Here is a 26,684-nt window from a genome sequence, read left to right as displayed (position 1 = left end):
ATATTGAAGAATCGGCGACTTTAGTGACGTCCTGGATCAGCTTTAGGGACGGCGACGTGTGAATTTGACGGTAGGCAGGTTCCAGCTGATGGACGTTGATATTCAGTGGCGTGCGGCTTATGCGGCGACTTACCCTTATTTGTCTCGAACAGACTGAGCGGCAATGTTGTTGACAGTTGCCGACAGTGAATGGTCTCTCCTTTGTATGGGCCAGGCACAATTAGGGCGGCTATCTTGTGGCAGTCAGTCCGTAGTCTTTGCGTCCACCACAGCTACGAGGGAATCTTTCTCTGGCCAAGATTTATGTAGCCGAATAACACAGGTGGCATTTACTGAATATGAGGCTAAACTCTATTCGGCGTTGAGAAATAAATTTCAAATGTAGCACCAGATGGGAAATAGAAGACTGAGCTAAGCAAAAATTATAGAATAGCGGTCGAGTACTTGTGGTATGAGCACTGGACAGTAAGTGAAATCCTCAGATTCTGGAAAGGGAGCTATATTTACAAGGAGCAAGTGGGAACTTATCAGAAATTTGAGAATAATCAGAGCGTTGGCACTTAGTTGCAGAGACAAGCAGAAATTTAAGTTACATCCATAATCTAGATCAGAAAATCAAGAAGAAATTCCAAAAGTTGGGAGGACTAGCTTCAGAAGAGCCCAAGATAAGCCCAGCACATCAGGAGAAACAGAGTGAAGATCATGAGTCCACAGAATCCTCTCTCCAGGCTCCATGCTCCTGGTTTTGTTGTCCATCTCCCCTCTTCTGTGCTGCCAGAGCGCTGAAGTTATGTATCCTGTCTTATCATTGGCTGAAAAAACATTAGTGCCAGCCAAGAGGAGATGCTTACTTGGTCGCCCGTTTGCCCCCACTTCCACGTTCCACGACGTTGAATTTCTGCTACCTTACACGCTCGCAGGAATCATTCTCACGGTCCCTCAAGATTTCATGTCAGGGTTTGTTTATAAACAAGTTCAACTCGGTATATCATGCGTACGTAATGGCGAGCGCTTCTTATGTGTTTGTCTCACATGTGCAGCTGTCACAGCGAAGCAGTTTGCTTCTCTCGTCCCGGAAGCACTCTGTTCAGGAGGTCCCTTCTGATAACTGTGGGCCATTGCCAACAAAGCGTAGCGGGATGTACCCTCCTCCGAGTTTCGCCTGCATTGTCTTCCTCTCGGACGCTGAAGAGGCTGGGCCGCACCAGTAAACAACTACGTGGTTCAGAAAGAGATTTTCACTCTGCAACGGAGTCTGCGCTGACATGAAACTTCCTGGCAGGTTAAAACTGTGTGCCCGACCGAGGCTCGAACTCGGGACCTTTGCAAAGGTCCCGAGTTCTAGTCTCGGTCGGGCACACAGTTTTAATCTGCCAGGAAGTTTCAACTAAGTGGTTCCTTTTGTGTCTGGGGAGCGGCTGGTATCGGCGGCAACAGGTCAGTCTGTTTCATTCACCACAATAGCAGTTCAGATACAGACTGCTGTAGTGCTGACCATCGATGAAGTCTGTCGTTTCAAGTCGATTGTGATGTTGCACTACCTACTCTACGTTACAAATCTGTTGCAAGGATTGAAAGCGTTGCTTATGTTTATGTGTTTTTCTCCATTAAAAGTAATAAAATAACGAGCTTATTTCATCATAGATGATAATAATACATAAAAAACATACTTCTTTTCTCTTCGTAATTTCAGTTTTATAATATGAACACGAGAAGTTTTAGAAAGAAATAATCTCTCGTGTGTCTGTAGATTTCACGAATTCCATGTCTGAAGTCAGAGTTTGACGTGTATAATTCAGCTTCAAACAGCTGAACATCCAATGCAAAGGGAATTCCCGACATAAAAAGGGAGTCTGGGAGAAGCAATGATTGTTCTGCGGCTGTGTACTGGATAAACCCACAGACTCGAGCACATATCTAAAGTGGATGGCAGAAGGCACGGGCCCGACCAAGGTACACTTTAGCAGAAGATGATGAAGTTATCGATCTTCCACTCTGAGCCGCACAAACAGCAACAAGAAAATATTAGAATTAGGATTTCGTATTTTTATTGGGGCAGTATTGTCCCAGTAACAGCCTTGTTTTTAGGAGAGGAGAGGACTGCACTGGTGGTAATGCACCTGCTGGCAAAGTGCTGCAGGTCGACGAGCCATAACAGAGGAACCAGAAGAGCAGTGTCCCACCACGTACCATTTCTCCTTCACCCGGTCCTCAGATTTCTTTTCCTCGTTCGTCGGGTGGGCAGAGCTCGATGCTCTAGAAAAGTGGTCTAGCTAGGGCACAGCAATTCAAAGATTTGCCTGGTGGTCTAGAGTGAGAGTTGGATCGTTGGGACAGCCCAGCATTTCTAAAATTTATTCTCTCGGCTCAAGATGACAGTCAGATGTCTCAGACAAATACTAGGATTGGTTCATCATGGAAACAAAAATTGCTGTGGCAAAAGACTACGTTTATAACATTGTACATGATGCAGAGTTTTGGCAGGAAAGGGCCAGGAGAGGGATTTCATTAACCGTCGATAGCGATATCAAGTTATAGCAGGAAACTGATGACAGGATTATGACTGCGGAAATCTCAAAATTATCATTGCCGGGGCTTATGCACCTGCAAATGGCGCTGAAAGTAAAGGCAAAGATGAGTTTTATGAAAAATTGACAAGTTTTTTTTGTCTGTCTATATGGACGATTGCTTCCAGAAATATCAGGTCAATAATAATTTATGTTATTCAAAATAAAAATTCTGACATAATGTCAAATGATGTTACTGTCTGTAAGGGTGCAGGATGTGGTTCAAACTACTTCTTGTTAGGCGCAGAGATGACAGGTAACATCCAAGTGGCAAACACAAATTAAAAATTCAAATATTCCCACGATGAGATTGGACTGTACGAAATACAGTAGACAGTTTATAACAAGAGTGTGTACAACTTCTTTGTAAACTATCATTAGAAACCAAGCTAAGATACTCAGAAGAAGGAGACATGAAGCATGGTACCAAGGAACTGCAAAGTGCAAAGATGAAGCAGCATTTGAAGTACAGGGAGAGTAAAAAGAAGAATTACAGCGGACCCGAAAATGCTGGACTCAAAGCACCAAAAGGAAAGATTGTCGTAAAAACATGTTGTATAATGATTGATTGAGCAGAAGAGACAAACAACATAGAGCATTGTAAGTTGGAATGGAAGGAGAATGTATCGGATTGAGAGTTCCTTGTGATATCACGAACAAGCATATTACCAACGAAATCGCCTCACGTTCGGCGCCAAAGATGTAGTGAATCGAGAATTATTTGAACATTTGCATAAAATGACATGAAGATTAGCAATTACATTGCCCCAGTTGGGCGTCAAAACGATAGAGTTCTTCAAAAACTTGGTGATATGACATAGCATGCGAATTACCCGTTAGATCACTCTACCATGGGAGCCAATAATTATATGACATGAGTAATTTAGTGGATTCAAACAGAAAAAAAAGATATGACAAGAGGAAATTGATGTACGGATGGAACAAATTAGTTATAGTGTAAAATCATGAAGCATTTGCGTTTGTTACAATACATTCTAATCAAAAACGGAACTACCAATCTCAGGGACAATTTGACTGGGCGTGGACACGACCCAGTTGTGAAGGGGAATGAGAGGGGAATGAATTACCTCACCATTCTCCATAGTCATTCGTCGTATGGTGATGGCGTCAGACACTGAGTCGGCATGGTGCGTCACCTCGGAACTGTGCAGCGCGAGTCTACCGCTGTCCTTGGTGTCCCAGGACTATGAAGCGATGGACCGGAATTGTGTCCTCGCTGACAGGTGACCGTGTGTTGCCGTTGCCGAAGTAGCGTTATCGTGGTGTCGCAAAGCGGATGTTGGCAATGGATGGAAGAGCTGCCATGTCCTGTCGCTTCCCCGCTGTCACACCGACTCCTTCTTCACTCCTCATTCATCTCTGAGCTCAGTACTGCTCGAAACTTTCCTCTTCTCGACGTTGACGTTGGCGGACGAAATATGGAATGCCGTCCAATGACTGATCGCGATTTCATGACCACACCTCACGGCACAAGGTGGAAATTCTCTCTGTCTTGTATGGACTGGTCTGTGACTCAAAAACTGGCGTCATTATCACGATTTCACTGTCAAGGCTGTTCCCAGTTTTGGTCACCCATTGTTTCACTGCTCTTCTCCACTCCTAAGTTGCTGCGAAAGCAGCCACACAACACTTCTTTGTAATGGGCCTCTCTGCGTGAGGCTTGACAGTCTCATGTCTGTGCTTCATCTAAGAATCTGCTGGCGTTCGTAATTTATAAGTAACGCTCTTCTTGTCCAAAAGACATCTTTTTAACAAGCTCGACTGCTTACGTAGTTACCTAGTCCCACGCGCCTCCTGTGCGCACTCTTGGAGCTGTGTGTCGGCATTCCCTTTCAGTGCCTGTGAGGTACTGAAATTCTCGACCCGTTCTCTCTTTTTAAGGCAGAGAAAAACGGCTGCTTTCAGCAAGAAGATTCACTTGCCTTCACATGTGCATTCGTGACGCTTTTGTGTCTATTGTCCATCCCACTGCCTGCAGGTGTCCACCAGTTTTTGGCAAGCTTCTCTTTGTCCGCGATACTCTCCGCAACGTGTCCATTCTTAAGCGAAGTTAGGGAATTATTCTGCCAACCCCACTGTGTGATAGCAGAATGTCTCCAATGCCAGCATCTTGAGCGCTCGTCACATGGGGTCCGCCACTCTTCTTGTCCTGGGCCGCTGGCACTTAGTCAGAGAATGGCCCACCGGTGAAGGTATCGCACAGCTCCTTGTCACGAGTCTTATGCCATTAGTACAGAAGGTTGAGTCATCGAAAAGTGACCCATCTATGCCCAGTTGACTTGTCACTCACGCACTCCGAAAACGAAAATCTTCACTCCCTAATACTAACACTAACATCTGTCGGGGATATTATATTTTCAGTTCTGCTTTAGTGCGTTAAGCCAAGTCCACTATTTACACAGTTGATTGTCCTTGATAAACAGACACAAAACGTGCACAAATAAACAAAGATGGAAACAACTAAACAGTATATGAGGAACACAAATCAATTTGAACATGGAGATAACGTCACAGATGTATATAAGACACGTGGAGACAAACATGCAACTAAGAAATCTGAAAATAAATATAAATCATACAGAGTAATACTGTTCATTACGGAGATATGTCACGAACACACATACAAGACACAGAGGGCTAAGACATATGATATAAAAAATGAACTTTACACTGCAATAATGTTTATCAAAGTCTTCTACGTCACAAATGCCAACATGAAGACACATAAGACACTAAGAATTAAGACCTGTGACACACAAGCTGACCTTACATATTAGTCTAAGACGGATAGGATTAAGTGCGTAACGCCTTAACGTTTTTACCCACATTGCCCTGTGTCCCTTCTCAGTGAGTTCGTTCTACCACCTTATAACATTAACAGAAGTACGATTGGTACCTTCTTTTCTACCACAGAACCTAGAATAATTGTGTGTAGCGTACGCATTATTGAACTATGGCAAGCCCCCCTCTTATTTACTAGGTCGCATAACGTCAGCTGTGGGAGCCGCGAGAACGGACTAGAATGTAACAAACTAACAAACAAAAAACAAAAAATGGCGCATGTTCCTAACTTTGTGTATTCGACCGATCTTAGCCTACCGTGTAAACAGATTTCAATTTCAACAATAATGAAAACAAAAAATAATGTGTGTACTTAACTTTGTACACTTAAGTGATTTAATTCAACCTTCTCTTAAATTCTAACACGCAAAATAATGCTAAGATGTGTCAAGCGGCGTTTCATGCGCTACTTTGTTAAGTTGAAATGTCTTTACCGCCTATCGCAATGTATTAGTGGTGCGTCTCTGTATGCTGTGGTGTGTGTCTATAAGCTGCAACAGAAATGTCATCAGCTATTGTTGCGTGCTTGGTTTTCACCATTCACGCTAGCATCAGTCCATGAAACACCACACATGGCAATACGATAAAGCTTGGACACATCACACTGAATGACTTCCACGTAAACAGCAATGTGTTTGCGTAAGCCGCATTATACTCCTGCGCAATGGGAAGTCTCATGTTATCCAATGTGAGCGACGCCTCTCAGCCTCGCTCTGCACGTTGCGATTGCATATGGAACCAATGCTCACATGCATGTGACCATGGTATTACCTCTCCTCATGCACACTAGGTGTCCCACAATCCAGGCACAAGCAAATAACGTCTCATGCTCACGCACATGTGACCATGGTATCACCTCTCCACATACACACCAGGTGTCCCACAATCCAGGCACAAGCAAATAACGTCTCATGCTCGCACGCAAGTGACCGTGGTATCACCTCTCCACATACACACCAGGTGTCCCACAATCCAGGCACAGGCAAATAACGTCTCATGCTCACACGTACGTGACCGTGGTATCACCTCTCCACAAGCTCACCAGGTGGCCCACAATCCAGGCACAAGCAAATAACGTCTCATGGTCACGCGCATGTGACCATGGTAACACCTCTCCACATGCACACCAGGTGTCCCACAATCCAGGCACAAGCACATAACGTCTCATGCTCACACGTACGTGACCGTGGTATCACCTCTCCACATGCACACCAGGTGGCCCACAATCCAGGCACAAGCAAATAAAGTCTCATGGTCACGCGCATGTGACCATGGTAACACCTCTCCACACGCACACCAGGTGTCCCACAATCCAGGCACAAGCACATAACGTCTCATGCTCACACGTACGTGACTGTGGTATCACCTCTTCACATGCACACCAGGTGTCCCACAATCCAGGCACAAGCAAATAACGTCTCATGCTCGCACGCAAGTGACCGTGGTATCACCTCTCCACATGCACACCAGGTGTCCCACAGTCCAGGCACAAGCAAATAACGTCTCATGCTCACACGTACGTGACCGTGGTATCACCTCTCCACAAGCTCACCAGGTGGCCCACAATCCAGGCACAAGCAAATAACGTCTCATGGTCACTCGCATGTGACCTTGGTATCACCTTTTCAAATGCACACCAGGTGTCCCACAAACCAGGCACAAGCAAATAACGGCTCATGCTCACACTCATGTGACCATGGTATCACCTGTCCACATGCACACCAGGTGTGCCACAATCCTAGCACAAGCAAATAACGGCTCATGCTCACACGCAAGTGACCGTGGTATCACCTCTCCACATGCACACCAGGTGTCCCACAATCCAGGCACAAGCAAATAACGTCTCATGCTCACACGCATGTGACTGTGGTATCACCTCTCCACATGCACACCAAGTGTCCCACAATCCAGGCACAAGCAAATAACGTCTCATGCTCACATGCATGTGACCGTGGTATCAACTCTCCACATGCACACGAGTTGTCCTACAATCCAGGCACAAACAAATAACGTCTGTTTATGGAGAACAAATACATAGCTCCATCGAAACAGGCCATAGAACACCCATAGGTACCTACCAAATGCTGTGTCACCCTCAGCTCGTAGGAGTCACTGCAAGCGGGTATGGAGGTTCATGTGGTCAGCACACCGCTCTCCCAGGACTGCTGCTTCTCAACCAAGTAGTTCCTTACTTTGCCTCACATGGGCTCAGAGCATTCCGCTTGCCAACAATGGTCGGCAGTTCCGGTCGATAACCCATCCGAGTGCTAGACAAACCGCCAGATAGCTCTTAACTTTGGTGCTCTAATGGGAAACGGCGTTACCACGGCAACAACGCTCTTGGCTCATGTAGTAATTACTACGACAGAAAACCTGATCATGAAATACAACGTGTTGTTAACAGTTATCTTCTACTGTCTAAAACGCTACTGCTGAATATCGTTCTACTGAGCCACAAACACTCTTAGCTTGCGGGTGTTAAATATCCTTGTCTCCGTGCAGGGTCGTTTTAATGTAAAGAACGAAGGTATGTGTATAAGGCCGAGTGTGTTGCCGAACTGGAAGTCTTAGGCAGAAACGTTGCTGTTTTATTCACGCACGTTTCAATGTCGCAGATGCCTCCACCCACGTTTAAGGCGGCTGCAGGCCCATGACGTTCTTAGAGATGGGAGTGTAAGCAGTGCCCTAGGTTGCCAGGACGTTGTCCTGTTCCTCACTGTACTGCCAACTAACGTCTCGAAATGTGTGGGCAAAGGCTCCAATGTGAATTTATTGACACCGTTTATGGCACTCCTAAGGTCTTTTAGTGTCGATTCCGAACGGCAATGGGTCTGAAATATTTTCCTCGCTCGCAAATATGTAAACTGTGTGATTTCAACGCTAGGCGTCGTCGTTCTGACTTCCATCGCAGTGACGTCAAAAGAAGGGTTGAAATTTGGGTTACAGGGGGTGTGACGACACTACCATCGTGTGACATGTCAACCGCGGCGTTGGGAAGAATTGTGGTGAAATTTGGTTCCAACGTGACGTCGTTAACCCATCCTACACCACAAATGAACATCTGAACTCAGGCCTTTTTTCGGTATGTGTTGACACCTTGCTATTTGAGGCGTCGCCGACCCCTTGGATGACGTCTCAGGGAGCCACACTTTCGCCTCATTACGGAGGAAGGTTTTAGGCATATCTGAGAAAAATTTCAAACTTCGGAGTTGCAACTAGTAACAGTTACGGAGTTTTAAAGAAATGACCCATTAACGTTTTAGCGCGGTGAATGATTCAGACAGTTACAACCACGTCATTAGCATTTTGCCGAGAGCTAAATAAGACTTTACAAATTATGCGTTTTTGTCAATTAGTGCCATGTGCTACAAATTCTTATTCATTGAAGGTGACTCCTTGATGTTGTGGTCTCCCTCTAAATGTAATTAGTGAGACATTATTTCTGGGTATCTTACCTCCTGGACGCATCTGAAACTTTGGATCTCAACTGAAATTATAATTTTCATGGAATATTAAAATGTTTAGTTCACTTACCTTTGCTCATTGGAGATAGGACGTGGTAATGAATGGAAGCCCCTCCAGCACTTTGGCCGAAGATAGTGACTTTGTCTGGGTCACCACCAAACGCTGCTATGTTCCTCTGCACCCAGCGAAGGGCCTCCACTTGATCCTTAAGGCCCATGTTCCCGGGGACGACTTCATCATTGGTGCTTAAGAAACCTAAGGAACATGTTCCTTGTAACTTTAATGCAAGTGGAAACGCCTCAATTCGTGTATATCGGTAAGTACATCAAACGACATGTCAAACTGATTAACGCACACTCAGAAATCTGTAATTTACACTATGCTATGTGATTACAGTTTATTTAAGCTTTTCGGTTGAGGTTATATAGCTAGAATTTTACGTGAGACTTAAACGAAACCAAATCACTTAATTGCACTACATTCCATGCAACGTAAACAGTCGCATTCACTATTATTACAAGCTATAGATCACTGCAGCGATAAAACATATGTAAGGTGGGCATGTCATTCTAATTTTTCTTTATCGAAGTGCACATTGGAGAGAAAGTCGTATTACAGTTAAATAATCTTTGGTCTTGTTGCGGCAGTCTTTGCTTCTGCACGGTCGAGTACATTCTTAGTTGAGGTATGGTAGGTGATGGACGTATTCAGTGTTGTTGTGTTAACTTGTGATTGTATCCGTTAGATAAAGAAAAATTTGTTGTAGAGGATGGATATTATAAATTGTCACACTTTCAAGTCATTGTTCTTTTTCTTAAGTAAAGTATTGTTTAGACCAATGTTACGTGTGAATATCATATGAAATTTTACTCTGTGTTCATAAATACATATTTCATTCTAATATAGTTCTCTTCGAATATCACTTCACAGGAGTAGTTACTTTCTCCACCCCACTGCTTAAAGACGGTTTACCATTACGCATTACTATATTGCACCATATGGTATGCAATAATTTGATTATTGTTCGGAAATTTTATTTAAAAATGGGAATGTAGCTTACGCGCTGCCTGCTTGCTGTTTGCTGTTGCGCTTTCGAGAAATGTGCAACAATGTTGTCAAGACGCGAGATAAATGGAAATTTTAATTACGCTCAGATAATTGTTTTACTTCAGTTAGGTATTTGTTATAAAGACAAGATGCATTCAGACCAGTTACAGTTCAGTTCGAATTAGTTTCTGTTTAGTCAAAGGTTAATATATGAATTTAAGTTGGATAACAGTTTGTGGGTTCATAGGTTTGGTAATAAGTAGACTTTTTATAGAGAGAGATGTATATATGGCCTAGTTTCATGCGGAAATATATAGTGGGAGGTTACACAAATGTCGGGTAAGCTGTCCGTTAGTCAAGAGTTCCCAAAAGTAAGCAAAATTACAGGAATGATGAACACAGTGCGTCGTTCCTTTCGGAAGAAACGGAAAATCCTGCAGCTGACTGCGAGAGCGACATGGTGCTGTCACAGCTGTCGGTGATCGTCTCTCAGTCAATTAAAGCCCTCACCGCCAGTGGTGCCATGATGTGGAACTACCGTCTCTGCATGACTATGAGTAACGTCTACCTTCTACTTCTACAACAGCAAACTTTCTGCTCTTTCATTAACTGTGTGCATCTCCTGTGTCACAGTATTTGACCCAAAAACTCGTGCTCATAACTGCAAACTTCGACTTTGGGGACGAATATTTTCGAACTTACAGTGCTTCGATATAGCAGACAATATGGATCCAGTATTTGGGTTCAGATTTTTCGCCGAGCGAACGGTTGTATATGATTGTTAAGTATGGAGCTAACGCATCAGCATACTCTGAAAGTAACCTAAGGGGTATACAGTCTGGACCAGATGACTTTCTTTTATTAAGTGATTTAAGTTGCTTCACTACTCCGAGGATATTTACTTCTACGTTACTCATGTTGGCAGCTGCTGTCGATTCGAATTCTGGAATATTTACTTCGTCTTCTTTTGTGAAGGCATTTAGAAAGGCTGTGTTTAGTAACCCTGCTTTCGCAGCACTGTCTTCGATAGTATCTCCATTGCTATCACGCACAGAAGGCACTGATTGTTTCTCGCCGCTAACATACTTCACATACGACCAGAATATCTTTGAATTTTCTGTCAGGTTTCGAGACCAAATCTCGTTGTGGAAACTATTATAAGCATATCGCATTGAAGTCCACGCTAAATTTCTAGCTTCTGTCAAAGATGGCCAATCCTCGGGATTTTGCATCTGTTTAAATTTGGTATGTTTGTTCCGTTGTTTCTGCAACAGTATTACAACCCGTTTTATGTACCAAGGAAGATCAGCTCCGCCGTTTGTTAATTTATTTGGTATAAATATCTCAATTGCTGCCGATACTATTTCTCTGAATTCAAAGGCACACCTGGTCTACACTTACATTATTAATTTGGAATAAGTGGAGATTGTCTCTCAGAAAGACGTCACGTGAATATTTATCTGCTTTTTTGAATAAGTATATTTTTCGTTTATTTTTGGAGAATTTGAAAATTACAGTTTCAGTCTCGCTACGACAACCCTGAGTTCACTGATCCATGTATCGGTTTTGATGCTCGTTATTAACTCAGGATTATTTGTTGTTAAGAGGTCAAGTGTGTTTTACTATTCGCGTGGGCTCATGAACTAACTGCTCGAAATAATTTTCAGAGAATGCGTTTAGCACAATTTCGGATGATATTTTATACGTACCTTCGGGATTAAACATGTATTTTAGCCAACATGAGGAGGGTAAATTAAAGTCACCCCCAATTATAAACGTATGAGTCGGGTACGTGTTTGAAATGAAAGTGAAGTTTTCCTTGAACCTTTCAGCAACTGTATCATCTGAATTGGGAGGTCAGTAAAAGGATCAAATTATTATTTTATTCCGGTTGCCATCAATGAACTCTGCCCATACTAACTCACAGGAAATATCTACTTCAATTCCGCGACAATTTAAACTACTTCTGACAGCAACAAACACGCCACCACCAGCCGTGTTTAGCCTAACCTTTCGGAACACCGTTAGGTTCCTCGCAAAAATTTCGGCTGAGCTTATATCAGGCTTTAGCCAGCTCTCAGTGCCTATAACTATTTAAGCATCATCTACATCTACATCTACATCCGTACTCCGCAAGCCACCTGACGGTGTGTGCTTTCTATTAGCGCTTGGAGCTCTGGTACTTTTCCAACACAGCTACGACAATTTACATTATTATACCAATGGCTCCTGTATCTACGTTCTTCCTGTGTTCGGCCTGCACCGTTTGTGACTGAAGCCCTTCTTGTGTTTTCCCGAGACCCTCTGACCTAAAAGAAACCGGCCAGTCCGCCTGTTGTAGCCACCCCCTCCGTATAGTGGACACCTGACCTATTGAGCGGAACCCGAAACCTAACCACCCTTTGGCGCAAGTCGCGGAATCTGCAGCCTATCGCAGAACTGTCTAAGCTTCTGATTCAGACCCTCCACTCGGCTCTGTATCAGATGTCCGCAATCGTCCCTGTCGACTATGCTGTAAATGGCCAGCTCTGCTTTTTCCACCAGCTGACAGACCGTAAGTCACTGATCACGTTGTTTATGTCGCGTTCTAGCCTCCCAGACAGAACAGAACAGTGGCTGCAACAGTGGGTGTAGTTCTTTCCAGCGAATATCTGTGATGTCATCTGTAAACCTAGCAGTGAGCTGAGGCAGCTTCAGTTAAGTTTTTAAAATATGACGGCACTTGGTGTATTTGCATTTTTAGTTTGACAATGTCCATTATGGACAAACATTAGTAAGTGTAACTCTGAAGAAGGTTGGGTTATCCCAACTGAAACCTAGGTAAATCTAGGTAACTCCGCAACTGAGGCTGTTAATTTTGAATTTAATATTTATACAGTTGCTGACAGGGCCGCGAAATGCTGAAAGTATTGATATACACATGTCTCTTTAATCATCTAAATAGTCAGATAAGGTGATCTGGGCATGGAAAAAACCATATCATTAAAACAGTAGAGTGGGATCAGCATACATAAAACATCCCCGATAAAACTGCTGAGGGACGCAGTAGTCAATGATGCATAAAACCTGAGCAGCAGACCAAGGAAGGAAGGAATGTAAAGTGACGCGACGAGTGTGCTTTTAAACTGTTTCAGTTGCAACGACGTACTTGTATTTGGAGAACAGCAGGAAAACAGAGTAATAAAAACTGTGATCAGACAGTGTAATGGTCTGCGGGTCATATTGTAAAGCAAACGACTGAGAAGAATGTCCGTGATAGGTTGAGGTGGGAAATAAGCCTTCTCCTCGCTCCGTTCCTCCCCGAATATTTCCTGAAAAATGTTGACTCACTACTGGACTTCATTGCCAGTGCACTGTTTCTTGCATTTTGTGTAAAATATCGGTCTGAGAAGAAAAAATTCTAGTAAAACATTTGTGCAGACATCGCATCCACTTTTAAACAAAAAAGGAAAGAGTAAACCTAGTAGTGGCGATGTTTTCTTTGAATAAAATGAAAAGAAATCAACTCGGTGAAAGTACCAGTGTTAATAAAACACGCTAGTTGACAAGAGTGAAGCACCCAGAAGAAATGGTTGAAAGTCAATGTAATATCGTTACGAATCTCTTGTTAGGTCCACCAGAGTGCACTAACGTTGTTTGGGTTTAGTGCTGTTAACAGCGAGGCTTGGCAGGGTACATAAGAAAAGTGAACAATGTCAGAGTTTGAGCTATAACTACGAAGGCCACGGAGGTGTTGAGTACTAGTGTTACAAAGCATTATCAGCACCTGCCAGTGTTTGAAAAGAGCCTCATTGTGGGTCTCCATTTGGACGCGTGGTCGAATCGTGCAGTATTCAGATTCGTGGGGCATTCGGATGTGACACTGGCCCGCTATTGTACTGCATGGGAACGTGATGGCAGGCATGTTCATCGCCAGTGTCCTAGTGGACCACATCTGACAGTAAGACAACATGTAACTGCGTCACAGCTGCGCCTTCCATTCGGGGACAATTAATGTACTCTCTGCACCATTCGGAGCCATCCCACATCACTCGTTGCAGATTCGGAGCGAGCAGACTAGGGAATTGCTGTCCCACGGGTAGGCTGCCATTAACTTGAAGAGTAGTGCTGTGACTGGGAAGCATGGCCTGCTGATGGATGGCATTGTATTGTGTTCAGTGATGAAACACGATTCTACACTATCCCAGATGATCATCGTCGGCGAGTACAGCGGTGACATAGGGAGAGTGCTGTTACACCTGGCGTCGCGGTGTGAGGATTTTTCGGGTATGACTTCAGGTCACATCTGGTGGAGATTGAGGAAACCATGATGGCACAACAGAACGTCACTGACACCCTGCGTCCTCATGAATTGCCTCTCATGCGACAGGGTCCTCATGCCATCTGTCAACAGGGCAATGCTCGCCCACAAATGGATCGTGTCTCTATGAACTGTTAGCATGATGTTGATGTACTGCCATGCCAGCAATATCTCAACCCAGTCCACATGCCAGGATCAAGGATATCAAGGGCTCGGTTACAACAGTTGTGACCAAGTGGTCTCAGGAGAGGGTATATTAGCTTTAAAACGCCATTCCAATCCGAATCAGTGCATACATCCAGGGCAGATGATGTGCAACGTCACCCTACTGATAAGTGAACTGATACTGTCAACTTCTGTGTTAATGTGACTAGATTATCTTTAATCACCGAAGGGTGATTCACTCTTTGTGTCACGCAGTATATTTATTCAACAGTTGCCCACACCATGTACCCCAAATGAAGAATTTGATGTATTATTTAGGAACTATCACTACGCTGAAGAGGGGAGACGATTTAAGATATTTACGTTTGTCGAACCTCATCAAGTAAAACCCGCTCACAACAGAGAGGTACTTCTATTCATAAAAATGTTTTTAGGACGGGTTGTAGGGCCACACGGAAGCCAAATCTGACTGGTAAGATCCGTGATACCATTTCGTTTTGCCCGCCAATATTGTTGTCATTCGCATAGCTATAAATCTCTTAAATCCTCTAGATATACTTCTTTATAACAATAATGTCTTACATCGCTTGAAAACGTTACTTGATCTAAATACACTCCTGGAAATTGAAATAAGAACACCGTGAATTCATTGTCCCAGGAAGGGGAAACTTTATTGACACATTCCTGGGGTCAGATACATCACACGATCACACTGACAGAACCACAGGCACATAGACACAGGCAACAGAGCATGCACAATGTCGGCACTAGTACAGTGTATATCCACCTTTCGCAGCAATGCAGGCTGCTATTCTCCCATGGAGACGATCGTAGAGATGCTGGATGTAGTCCTGTGGAACGGCTTGCCATGCCATTTCCACCTGGCGCCTCAGTTGGACCAGCGTTCGTGCCGGACGTGCAGACCGCGTGAGACGACGCTTCATCCAGTCCCAAACATGCTCAATGGGGGACAGATCCGGAGATCTTGCTGGCCAGGGTAGTTGACTTACACCTTCTATAGCACGTTGGGTGGCACGGGATACATGCGGACGTGCATTGTCCTGTTGGAACAGCAAGTTCCCTTGCCGGTCTAGGAATGGTAGAACGATGGGTTCGATGACGGTTTGGATGTACCGTGCACTATTCAGTGTCCCCTCGACGATCACCAGAGGTGTACGGCCAGTGTAGGAGATCGCTCCCCACACCATGATGCCGGGTGTTGGCCCTGTGTGCCTCGGTCGTATGCAGTCCTGATTGTGGCGCTCACCTGCACGGCGCCAAACACGCGTACGGCCATCATTGGCACCAAGGCAGAAGCGACTCTCATCGCTGATGACGACACGTCTCCATTTGTCCCTCCATTCACGCCTGTCGCGACACCACTGGAGGCGGGCTGCACGATATTGGGGCGTAAGCGGAAGACGGCCTAACGGTGTGCGGGACCGTAGCCCAGCTTAATGGAGACGGTTGCGAATGGTCCTCGCCGATACCCCAGGAGCAACAGTGTCCCTAATTTGCTGGGAAGTGGCGGTGCGGTTCCCTACGACACTACGTAGGATCCTACGGTCTTGGCGTGCATCCGTGCGTCGCTGCGGTCCGGTCCCAGGTCGACGGGCACGTGCACCTTCCGCCGACCACTAGCGACAACATCGATGTACTGTGGAGACCTCACGCCCCACGTGTTGAGCAATTCGGCGGTACGTCCACCCGGCCTCCCACATGCCCACTATATGCTCTCGCTCAAAGTCCGTCAACTGCACATACGGTTCACGTCCACGCTGTCGCGGCATGCTACCAGTGTTAAAGACTGCGATGGAGCTCCGTATGCCACGGCAAACTGGCTGACACTGACGGCGGCGGTGCACAAATGCTGCGCAGCTAGCGCCATTCGACGGCCAACACCGCGGTTCCTGGTGTGTCCGCTGTGCCATGCGTGTGATCATTGCTTGTACAGCCCTCTCGCAGTGTCTGGAGCAAGTATGGTGGGTCTGACTCGCCGGTGTCAATGTGTTCTTTTTTCCATTACCAGGAGTGTAGTTTCAAAAGCTCGCATGACCTCAGTAGTTTTTAGCTACATTCCAAAATTGGTCAAGAAATTTAGAAAGTCTTTTGGAGCAATGGCTTAAATTACTACAGTTAGCATTCGTTATTTATGTACAGTTCGTTAGGAGGGTTTTGGATGTTTCGGACGCCGAACACCCTCCACATCTTATTATTTATTTTCCCTCCCCTTGGAAGTGACAACGAGTTCTAACGTATTAGCTAGTAGTCACCAAAACAGTGTAAATTTTTCTGTACAAATTCACAGATAGTGCAACAAAGCTAACACAAAAATTGCATTGCAGTTACGGGTTCTAGATTTTTCTTACACTTATCATTGTAAACTCAACCTTGGAAACAGACAACAAAAAGAATATAGTAACAATTACATTAGCTTTTAGACGACGAATTTAAGTAAAATGCTTGTCTTTAGATATAGAGATAGGACACTTGTAACTGGGCGGCAATTACTTACGGAACATCGCACGGTAATTTTTTGATTTTTGAGTAACACAGAAATATGATCAGTACGCATGCCAGCGAATTCATGAAAGAGTGCGCTTTAGCTTTCAGGATGTTTTTTGGCAATAATAATGTTAAGCTAAGACTTGTCTACTAGTAGACACGATAATGTAGAAAAACAGGCTACAGAATTAACTCAGTAGATCCTACGCCATAGTAGTTAATAAGAAACTTAGCTCGTATATTACAAAATTTGTGAACCCACAGCAGAAAGAAATTTCTGAATGAGCTTAATAAGCACCAGTTTAATTGACAAATGCCTTATTTTCTACACCACTTGACAAAACAGCACCCAAAAATACAGGAGAAAACGGAATGAAACTTCATGGCTTAGGACGGTATGTGATGTTATTTCAGTAATCACAAAATCGATTCAGATTTCCAAACAACTTGGCAGTGTGAGCCCACTCATCACCGTGGCGTCGCACCCCTCTGGCGTGGCTGTACACACTGATTAAGTTGGGAAGGGTGTCGTAAAACACTTCCATCCTCTCCTGAGGCAAACTGACCCATAACTGATACAACTGGTCTTTGATATCCTCAGACGGAGTTGACGTCCGTGGTTCTACCATACATGTTCTGTCAGGGATAGAACTGCTGATCTTTCTGGTTATGGGAGTACCTCATCATGACACAGGAAGGTTAGCAGGCACGCGCTGTGACCTGAAATCGTGTCCGATGACTCCCCACCCCATGGCGGCGGGAATAACACCGCTGTATTTCCCCTGTCGCAAGGTCGCTGTCATACTCGTCTACGATGGTCATCTGGAATGGTGTGAATCGGGATTCGTTGCTGAACAAAGTGCGGCGCCATTCATCACCAGTTTATGATTCCCGATCATGGCGCCACTCCAAGTGCAACCGTTCGTGTTGTGTAAATGGCAGCCGAGTCTTGGGATAGCAAATCCCTCATCGAACAATGGAGTGGGATGACACAGAATGTTGCATGGCGTTCATTACTCGTTCTCGGAGGGCTGGCGTATATGTGCAAGATTTATGATGTGCTTGGCCCACAACACCGAGATCATCCCTCGTGGTGGCCAGACGCAGTTATCTGGAACCTCGACGACGTACCCATGCAGTCCAGCATTGGACCAATGTCAAATCTGAGTGCCCCACAAATCCTGGTATTGCACGGTTCGACGAGCTGGCCTAATGGAGACCCACAATGAGGTCAATTTCAAATTTTACCTTGTAAATTTATTATAAGGAAATAGGCAAAATTGATTTCCGCCTGTTTATCAAAAACATGTCTTATTGAAAATATTTTGAGGTCTGGCAATAACGTTATCTGATACGAGCACTTGTATGTTATTGTCTTCCACACTTCTATTTGTCGCAGATAACTACAACACTAACAATTCACTTATCCACCGATGGTGTGACATATACGAAGTTATATTGGCATCTCACCATGTCTTCTTGATACTTCACTTTTTTTTTGCTGGGCAATACGTTTTGTAGTTTAGACCAATACATAATAACTTCAGTAATATTCAAAATTATTACCAAGAAGACCCAGCCGATAATTTATGCCAACGAATATGACGTCATTGTCCACAAAATAGTCTGCAACCGTCGAACCAGAACCTCCTGTGAAACATCCGCCGTGGATCCAAACCATAACAGCTTTCAGGGTTCCACTTTGCGACGGTGTCTGTCGGAACGTTAAGTAACGATCATATCTCGTGAATACCAATATGTATAATGACTACTTCAACAAATTTTTGTTTAACTGAGATACGGAGGAAATAATTTCTGGTTGAAATTATAAACTGACTGACCTTTTCTGCAATGTAATACATACCCCTGGACCATAAACATTGAGGTAAAGACAGTCTTCGGCGCCAGATGTCGCCCCTCTTCGATACTGGGGACACTGCGACCCCACTGCCAGGGCGTCTCTAACTCCAGACCACGCTGCTTTCGTCACTGGTGGCTGTGAAGAGACATTGTTTCGTAATGTGTTAAACATTCAGAGAGGAAAGATTGAATTACACGAATATTTAAAGACGAATATCTAAATTACAAGGCAGTCCTAACGTGAGAAGTTCACGTATGAGATTGTCTGAAGTCTGGATTTAGTTAACTCAACTAAAAATATATGAGTAATGGTACCAGAACCTGGAGTAGTTGGTTCGAATTCCTATTATAGAAGAATAAACATTGTTAGTCTGTAAAACGTATGGTCACGAATCCTGGCAGTGTTCTTTGTTTCATCATCAAACTTGAAGTCCAAGTATTTCCCCACGTACACAAAATTATCGCATAATAAGAGGGAGAGCGTCCCGGAGATGGTGATGAAACTCATGTGACGGACACTACAAAAGAGGCGTTGTGTAACACAGCAGGTTTTAACGTTATATTATTTCCGAAAGCATTCGTTCGTAGAAGAGCTACTTCTCCCCATAACTCCCGGAATAAGTATGATGCGAAATTCTGAGAAATCTTCTCCCATACTAAACTTAGCGACAGTCAATCCTGCATAAGAAGCAAGCTTTCAAATATTCTGACTTCTTTGCCATCAGTAGAGAAAAACAAAAAAATTAAGAGGCAGCCAGGTGGAGGGTGAACAAGTACAGTTCCATATCTAAACAACGTCGAACCTATGATTATTCAGTTTTTCTCAGCGTATTTCTTGCTCGAACATTCCACGGGTGTACTGTCGGTCCATAGTGCCCAATGGGCACAATATTTCGCCGATCAGACATGTCACCGTCGTGAAGTGCGCTTACGAACTCAGCTCGTGAGGCCGGGCGGCCGTCTTAAATCCCCTCCTCCTGCGAGGCGCTCTCTCCGCGGCCCGCGACCGCGCGTCGGCGTTCGCTGAGACGCTGGCGTCGGCGTCTGTGGTGGCGCCTTTTATAATTGATTCGTCCGCCCTGGTCGGTCGTTCGTTTTCTTTTTAATTAGACTCAATACTGATTCCCACGCCTTGCTGAGGTTATAGACGCAATCTCTGTTGATGAGTCCGTCCCTGGTACGAATTTCCATAGCAACGATGCTGTCCCAGTATTTAGATGTCTGTTCCAAAACCCCGGTATGCTGGTAGTCCATTTCGTGATTTTAACAGTGCTCTGCGACGGCCGATTTGTTGGGGTCCGTAAGTGGAGTGTGCCTCTGATGTTCTCGGCAACGATCTTCGATGGTGCGCACTGTCTGTCCAGTGTAAGTCTCCCCACACTGGCACGGAATGTAGTATATGCCGGCCTTCTGCAGACCAAGATCGTCTTTCACACTTCCCAATAATGCTCGTGTTTTATTGGGTGGGCCAAAGACAGTCCCTACTCTGTGTTTCCTTAATATTCGTCCTATTTTCCCCGATAATGCGCCAGTATACGGTATGTAGGCAGTGGGTATCTCTTCCTCCGTGACTTCTTCTGTCTCCATACGCTGTAGAGGTGGGGCAGACAGCGCGTCTGATCTGCCATTCTGAGCACCCGTTTTGCCGGAATACAATTTTGAGGTGTTCCAGCTCATAGGGTAGACTCTGTGTCAGATATGGTGCGCGCCCTGTGCACCAGTGTTTTTAGCACCCCATTCATCTGCAAAGGGTGGTGGCAGTTATCCGCTTGCAAATATAGGTCGGTGTGCGTTTTCTTCCCGTATACCCAGTGGCCCAGGGTGCCATTCCCTCTTCTTTTGGCCATGACGTCCAGGAATGGTAATCATCATTTTGCTTCGGTCTCCATAGTGAATTTGAGGTTCTGATGTATGGAGTTCAGGTGTGTAACGAAGTCTAGGAGTTTGTCCCTTCCATGGGGCCAGATCACAAACGTGTTATCTACGTAACGTAGAAAACAAGTAGGTTTTCATTTGGATGACGCCAAATATTCCTCCTCGAAGTACTCCATATAGAAATTCGCGACCACAAGCGAGTGTGGGCTCCCCATTGCGACTCCTTCTGTTTGTTCATAGTATTCTCCATTAAAGAGAAAATAAGTGGAGGTCAGAACGTGCCTGGAAAGGTCGACCGTCTTCTCGTCAAATTTCTGTGTAATAGGCTCAACTGACTCTCGAAGAGGAACTGGTGAATAATGAAACAACGTCAGAACCCGCCAGGATATCTGAGTTTGTCAGCTTGAAGTTGTCGTGACGTTTTACGATATCCACAGAATTACGAACGTAATGAGGCCATTTACCCACGTAAATACTTAATAATTCCGCCAGGTATTTGACCAGCAAAAATGTAGGTGTCCCAATGTTGCTGAGCATTGGACGTAAATATTGTGCCCGTTGGACACTATGGACCGGCAGTACACCTGTGGACTGTTCGAGCGGCGTGCCTATGTTTATAACTGGGAAAGTGGTACAACAACACAGCAACTTAGCGATGCATCTGTCTAAGTTACTCGCGGCAGTGATAACAGAACAAAATCGCGTAAATTTCACCAAGTCTGTCCGCCTCCCGTAGCTGAGTGGCAAAAAAAAAAGAATAAAAGAATAAATAAAAAAGTGGTTAAGTGCTTAGGTTCATTAGCACAAGGTCTCTGGGTGGTATCTCGCTGCCGATGCTTTTTTTTTTTATTCCCACGTAACGCTAACAACAGATCCATTATGACTGACCAAATTATAAGTATTTAATGATTGATTTATTATTTGCTTAATATTTATCCTTAAAAAAAGGAAAATAACATACTTTTGTAAGGGCATTGAAAATGTAAAAGGATATACGACCATTCCGAATCAAATCAGTACAGTTTTCTTACCAAAAGATTTAATAAAAGTGGTCAGCGCGACAGACTGTCAATCCTAAGGGCCCGGGTGCGATTCCCGGTTGGGTTGGAGATTTTCTCCGCTCAGGGACTGGATGTTGTGTTGTCCTAATCATCATCATTTCATCATCGCCGAAGTGGCGTCAACTCGAAAGACTTGCACCAGGCGAGCGGTCTAACCGACGGGAGGCCCTCGTCACACGCCATTAATATTATGATTATTCATCAACTGTGATTAAGCTTGATGACATCGAACTCACTCTGTTTAGCTAAATGGCTACAGTGACTTCATACAGTAATATACCAGAAAGGGTTTGCACTCTGGTACCATTGTTGACTGAGACGGGTTTCTAGCTCTGATAGTTGGCATAATGCACAGGAAGAATTGTTAATACAAAACTTTGACAAAGGATATAAAAGCAAATTTAGAAGGTAAATGCGACCATCGCTTTTCTGCTCCATGAAACTATTTGCACTGTATTATGGTAATTGGAAACGCACTTCTAGGCTATCACGGCACGGCAGGTAGGTGAAGTGGAGCGTCGTCAGTGTCATACAGCTCAAATTAAATGCTCGCCATATTTATGTGGTTGGTGATGTCCTCATCACTGTATTAGTGATGAGAATGGTTGAATAAGTTGTCTTGCAGAAGTGGCAATGTATTCTTCCTTGGTGCCCTCTTTTTAATGTACATTTGATACGTATTACACTACTTATTTTTCATAAACAAGACGCCTTTGAGTGACTGGCGCTGTTAGTGGCAGTATCTGCAACGCCTTCAGGTTATCTGAGCTATTCTGAATTATCTGATCAAGATAAACTTCACAAATATTTTAGAAGACTCATAAGTGTTTTTACCACTGCTGGTGTTCCGGGAGTCACAGAAATAAAATTTTTACCCCCAATTGGTGTCCCAGAACAAAACTGCCGTATTTCTGATTTGTCAAAGCATGACATCTCGGAGAAGCGTAGCCGTTATCTTACGCAAAATGTTTATAGCTCACACCAGCAGTCATTGTTTAAAAAGGCAAAGGCACTGTAACGGGTTTAGTATTTACACATTCATCGTCAGCTGGCTTGCGTGCACCAGTGTACAGTGCGCGCAAAATGTCTTGGCAGCTAGATACGCAGTTGGCTGGGGAAGAGTGGGGAGAGCGACAATGGCGGGGGGTCGCGCAGAGGGCTGTTGATGAAATGCCGACAGCAGGAGGGGAAGTGCTGTTCTAAACTGAAGCCTACGATCACATCTTTTGTAAATATTAAGTGCCCCCCCTCAACGCCCACACTTGCATGGTGACTGTTCAAAAAGATCAACTGTCATCTCTGCTTTCGTTAGTATCTAAAAAGAACTCCGCCGAAAATGCAGCGATTTATTTTCGCTTGCCTTGTTAACCGTTTGTAACTTTCATAGAAGCATCATGAGTGGCGAATTTTGAGTAAAACATACCCATGTCAAAATTTGCTACTTTCGCCAAAACACAGAGGAGTTTACGCTGTCTCGTCTCACTAATATGTGCAGACACATTTGGGAGAGAATTCTGAGACAGTGGTTTGTTAAGTTTATTATATGAGGAACTGAGGAAAAGTAAAATCAGTAGCCTATTAAAAAGCACATTACCGGTACAAAAAACGTGTATGTCTTCACGTATATTGCTAGAAAAGCCACAGCATTTCTCGTTTCACCAACTATCGATGGCCCATAAAAATTACATTATTTCGCCGGAAAAATCTGTAGTTATTGATATAATACGGTAGATAATGAAGGTTTACAAGGAAAAATACTCTCCTCTGAGTGTGCTATTATTTGCCAAAACCTCATTTCTATGTCTGAAATCGTATATGAATTTCATCTGACTTTATCGCTGGCGCCGCGCGATCACAAACGAGTGAGCAACGTCAGTTCAATTTCCTCGAGATTGCTGACAGATTGCTGCTCTGTAAATTTCATACGCAACAATATACGCATTATGAAATATGCACCAAACTCAAAATCATAGCGACCTCTATTTTTCATTGCACACTTTTCCGAGTGTCGCGCGTGTCTTGCTTTCACGTAAGTATCACGATAACTACGAACATTGACGAATTAAAGGTACAAGTAAAGAAAAGATGAAATTTTTTTACGAAATAGTTTCTGTAAAATCGCTTGAGAAAGAATGCACGGTGCGCGTCTCTATTCTGTCATCGCTGACTGACCGAAAGAAATGGACTCGGCCAGCGCTTTGGAAGAAAACTGGGAACTGCGCATTGGCCACCGTATCCTGTGCGAGCTGAACCAAGTGTTTGGTTACAAGCAGGCAAACAGTCTGCCTATGAACGACTAAATTCCAGAGCTGCATCGGTTCTCTCTTAATTTCCTATAGCTGGTTACTGCTGTACGCTATAAACATTTTGTACGATCTTCGGTTCAAATAGCTCTGAGCACTATGGGACTTAACTTCTGAGGTCATCAGTCCCCTAGAACTTAGAACTACTTAAACCTAACTAACCTAAGGTCATCACACACATCCATGCCCGAGGCAGGATTCGAACCTGCGACCGTTGCGGTCGCGCGGTTCCACACTGTAGCGCCTAGAACCGCTCGGCCACCTCGGCCGGGATGTACGATCTTTTTTGGGTATAAACATTGCAGAGATGAAAAATGCTACAGTACAGTGATACTTGTATCAGTCGATGTAATCATATGTTTTGATGCACTGACTTTATTTCAACATCTAATAATGAGCACTGTTTGCGTTGTAGAATCCTTACTTCTTTTTAAAATTTTAGTAATACTAGTGTCGTATTTATTTTTGCCAGTAGTTATATTTGTCAGTTTCTACTTACTGTGGTTTTGTTTCACATGCTTCAATATGTTCTAAGACCGTGGTTTCTTCGTTTTCAGAGTTTTATTTGTTACTGTTCAAACAGTTTTGATGAGAAATATTACTTATATTTTATATTTTCGTTACACTCATTTGGATTTGTCCAGTTATTGAATTTGCCTCGAGAATTTACATGCCTCCACGTTACTACACAAAGTTTAGCGTTAGTAAGCTTCGAATGTGGCAGATGAACTGATAAGAAAACCAAATATTATGTGTTGTCTAATTACATATGAGCTTGCATATTGTCTTATAAAGAACTGGCAGCACATTTACATTCAGTTAGACGGAATACTTCCGTGGATGTTCCCGTATGTACTTGCAGCATACACTCTCGTGCTGCACTTCATTCTGACTACTTAACTGATGGTGTCGCACTGCCTGATTTTGGGGAGAATTCTGAGACATCATTTGTTGTATTTGCCTTGTGTAGTATGTGTACGAACGGAGGTGAGGCAGTAATGATACTTGACGTCGAACAATTACGATCCTAGTTATCTTCAGACCTCCGGTGTAGTTTTTTTTCCTTGTTCAATTTGGAACACCTACATCATGTAATTATAAAACTCATCATAATTTGTATGAATAATGCACGTTTTCTTATTTCTAATTGCATATTGGACGCGAAATTCCTGTTTCCACTTCAAATAAAAATTCTGAATTATAGGTGTTTTATGAAAGACTGTTCATAAAAGTTGGTTCATAAAAGTTGTTTAACTTAAGAAAAAACAAGAATTTAATTTTTGAGGCAAAAATAAAAAAGCAAATCCCCTTTATTTGGATTATGACCATCGTTTTATACAGCAAAGGTAGATGAATATCGTAGAAACACGAAAAACAATCATTTTCACAGCATCCAGCACATCGTACAAATGCTGAATTTTTACATTTACCACTGTACCATTACAATATGAACCAAATAGAACTGATCTGGAGCCAAGCTGCGGGATTTGGCCCGAGAAGTAATAGGACTGGTAGCTCGTAGACGTACTGGAACTAACGTACGTAGCTTTTTCACACGTCACTGCCGAACGGTGGCGGGATATAGAACGGCTCGTTGTAAACGAAGAGAAGAAAATGCGGCGCCTGTTTGGCTCCTTGGATTCTGTTGTTGATAGGCTCGTTATCACCGTAACAGATGATATTTCCAGAACTGAAACGTATTTCTCGGATAAGGAAGGAGCTAAGAGATTACCAGACGACTGACTGTAAGTAATACCTTCAATGGCTTCAATATTTAACTATACGGTGAAATCCTTCAGTACTCTATAACGTTACACACAGCTTACGCAGAAAAATTATGCTGTGGTTAAGTCAGAAATTTTCATCTTTCTTGTTTTTAATTAGAATAGTAACTTTGCTAAAAACGATAACGTGTTACATGTTTACATGAGATTTATTCTTGTGATGAACGGATTATAGTCGTTGGATTTCGGTTTATGAGCAAAGCAGAATAGACGGACCGGGGATCTGTTGAGGAGTTATAAAACCTTGTCTCCCTATAGCGTGCGGAATATTCCAAGAGCAGAGATGTTGAAGAGAGACCCCAAAGAAACTCAGCATTGCTGCAGAATACTTCTAAAGCGACGTTTCCGGGAGCTCTTGTGTAACGTGACGGTAAAGAGCTGAACTCAAGACGAAGGAAATTTGCTAACAAAGAATAAGGCGGAAAAGATTCAAACCGCGAGATGGTCCATGGGAGCTAAGAACTCGTCCAGGAAGAAATTTTTGGTGATTTCCAGGGTGACTTCTACTGTTGATGTGAGACACTTTGATCTCTACTGGGAAAGACGCTGACTTACCTAGTCTTATAAATGATTTCTGCTGGAGGCTGCCCACGTTCCGATAACGAGGAGCGCTAAAAGATTCATTAGTAAGGACGGACCTAACAGGGGGTGGGGGTCGGCGGAAGGCGCCTCGTGTTGATGTAGGGGACGACGCACAGTTTATTACAAAATAAAACTCAGTACCATAGAAGATCTCTTTGTTAATCACCAAACAGAAACTATTGCACATCTTAGTAGTTTTTGACACTGGTTGGTAAGCAATAAAATACTTTGTGAATTGAAGGTAGCCGCTACTGGAAGGTTTTATGACCCCAAAACCAAATGGTATTTTCAGTTTGGAGAAACAAACG

At 43.8% G+C, this 26,684-nt stretch overlaps 1 protein-coding gene across 1 annotated transcript in view; it reads right to left on the bottom strand.

The window, feature by feature from the left end:
- LOC126320770 (esterase FE4-like) overlaps nucleotides 1-26,684 on the bottom strand; it is a 77,560-nt gene that overhangs the window by 34,189 nt on the left and 16,687 nt on the right. Inside the window, exons 3-5 of the mRNA XM_049994119.1 lie at nucleotides 18,776-18,907; nucleotides 18,478-18,625; nucleotides 8,964-9,149 (exon numbers count right to left, since the gene is read on the bottom strand). Of these exons, the coding sequence (XP_049850076.1) occupies nucleotides 8,964-9,149; nucleotides 18,478-18,625; nucleotides 18,776-18,907 (466 nt within the window). The remainder of the gene's footprint in view (nucleotides 1-8,963; nucleotides 9,150-18,477; nucleotides 18,626-18,775; nucleotides 18,908-26,684) is intronic.

The sequence above is a fragment of the Schistocerca gregaria genome, chromosome 2 (assembly GCF_023897955.1).
Source record: "Schistocerca gregaria isolate iqSchGreg1 chromosome 2, iqSchGreg1.2, whole genome shotgun sequence".
In the NCBI taxonomy this organism is placed as follows: Eukaryota; Metazoa; Arthropoda; class Insecta; order Orthoptera; family Acrididae; genus Schistocerca; species Schistocerca gregaria.
The sequence above is the reverse complement of the archived record's forward strand: the minus strand, read 5'-3'. Positions and strand labels throughout refer to the sequence as shown.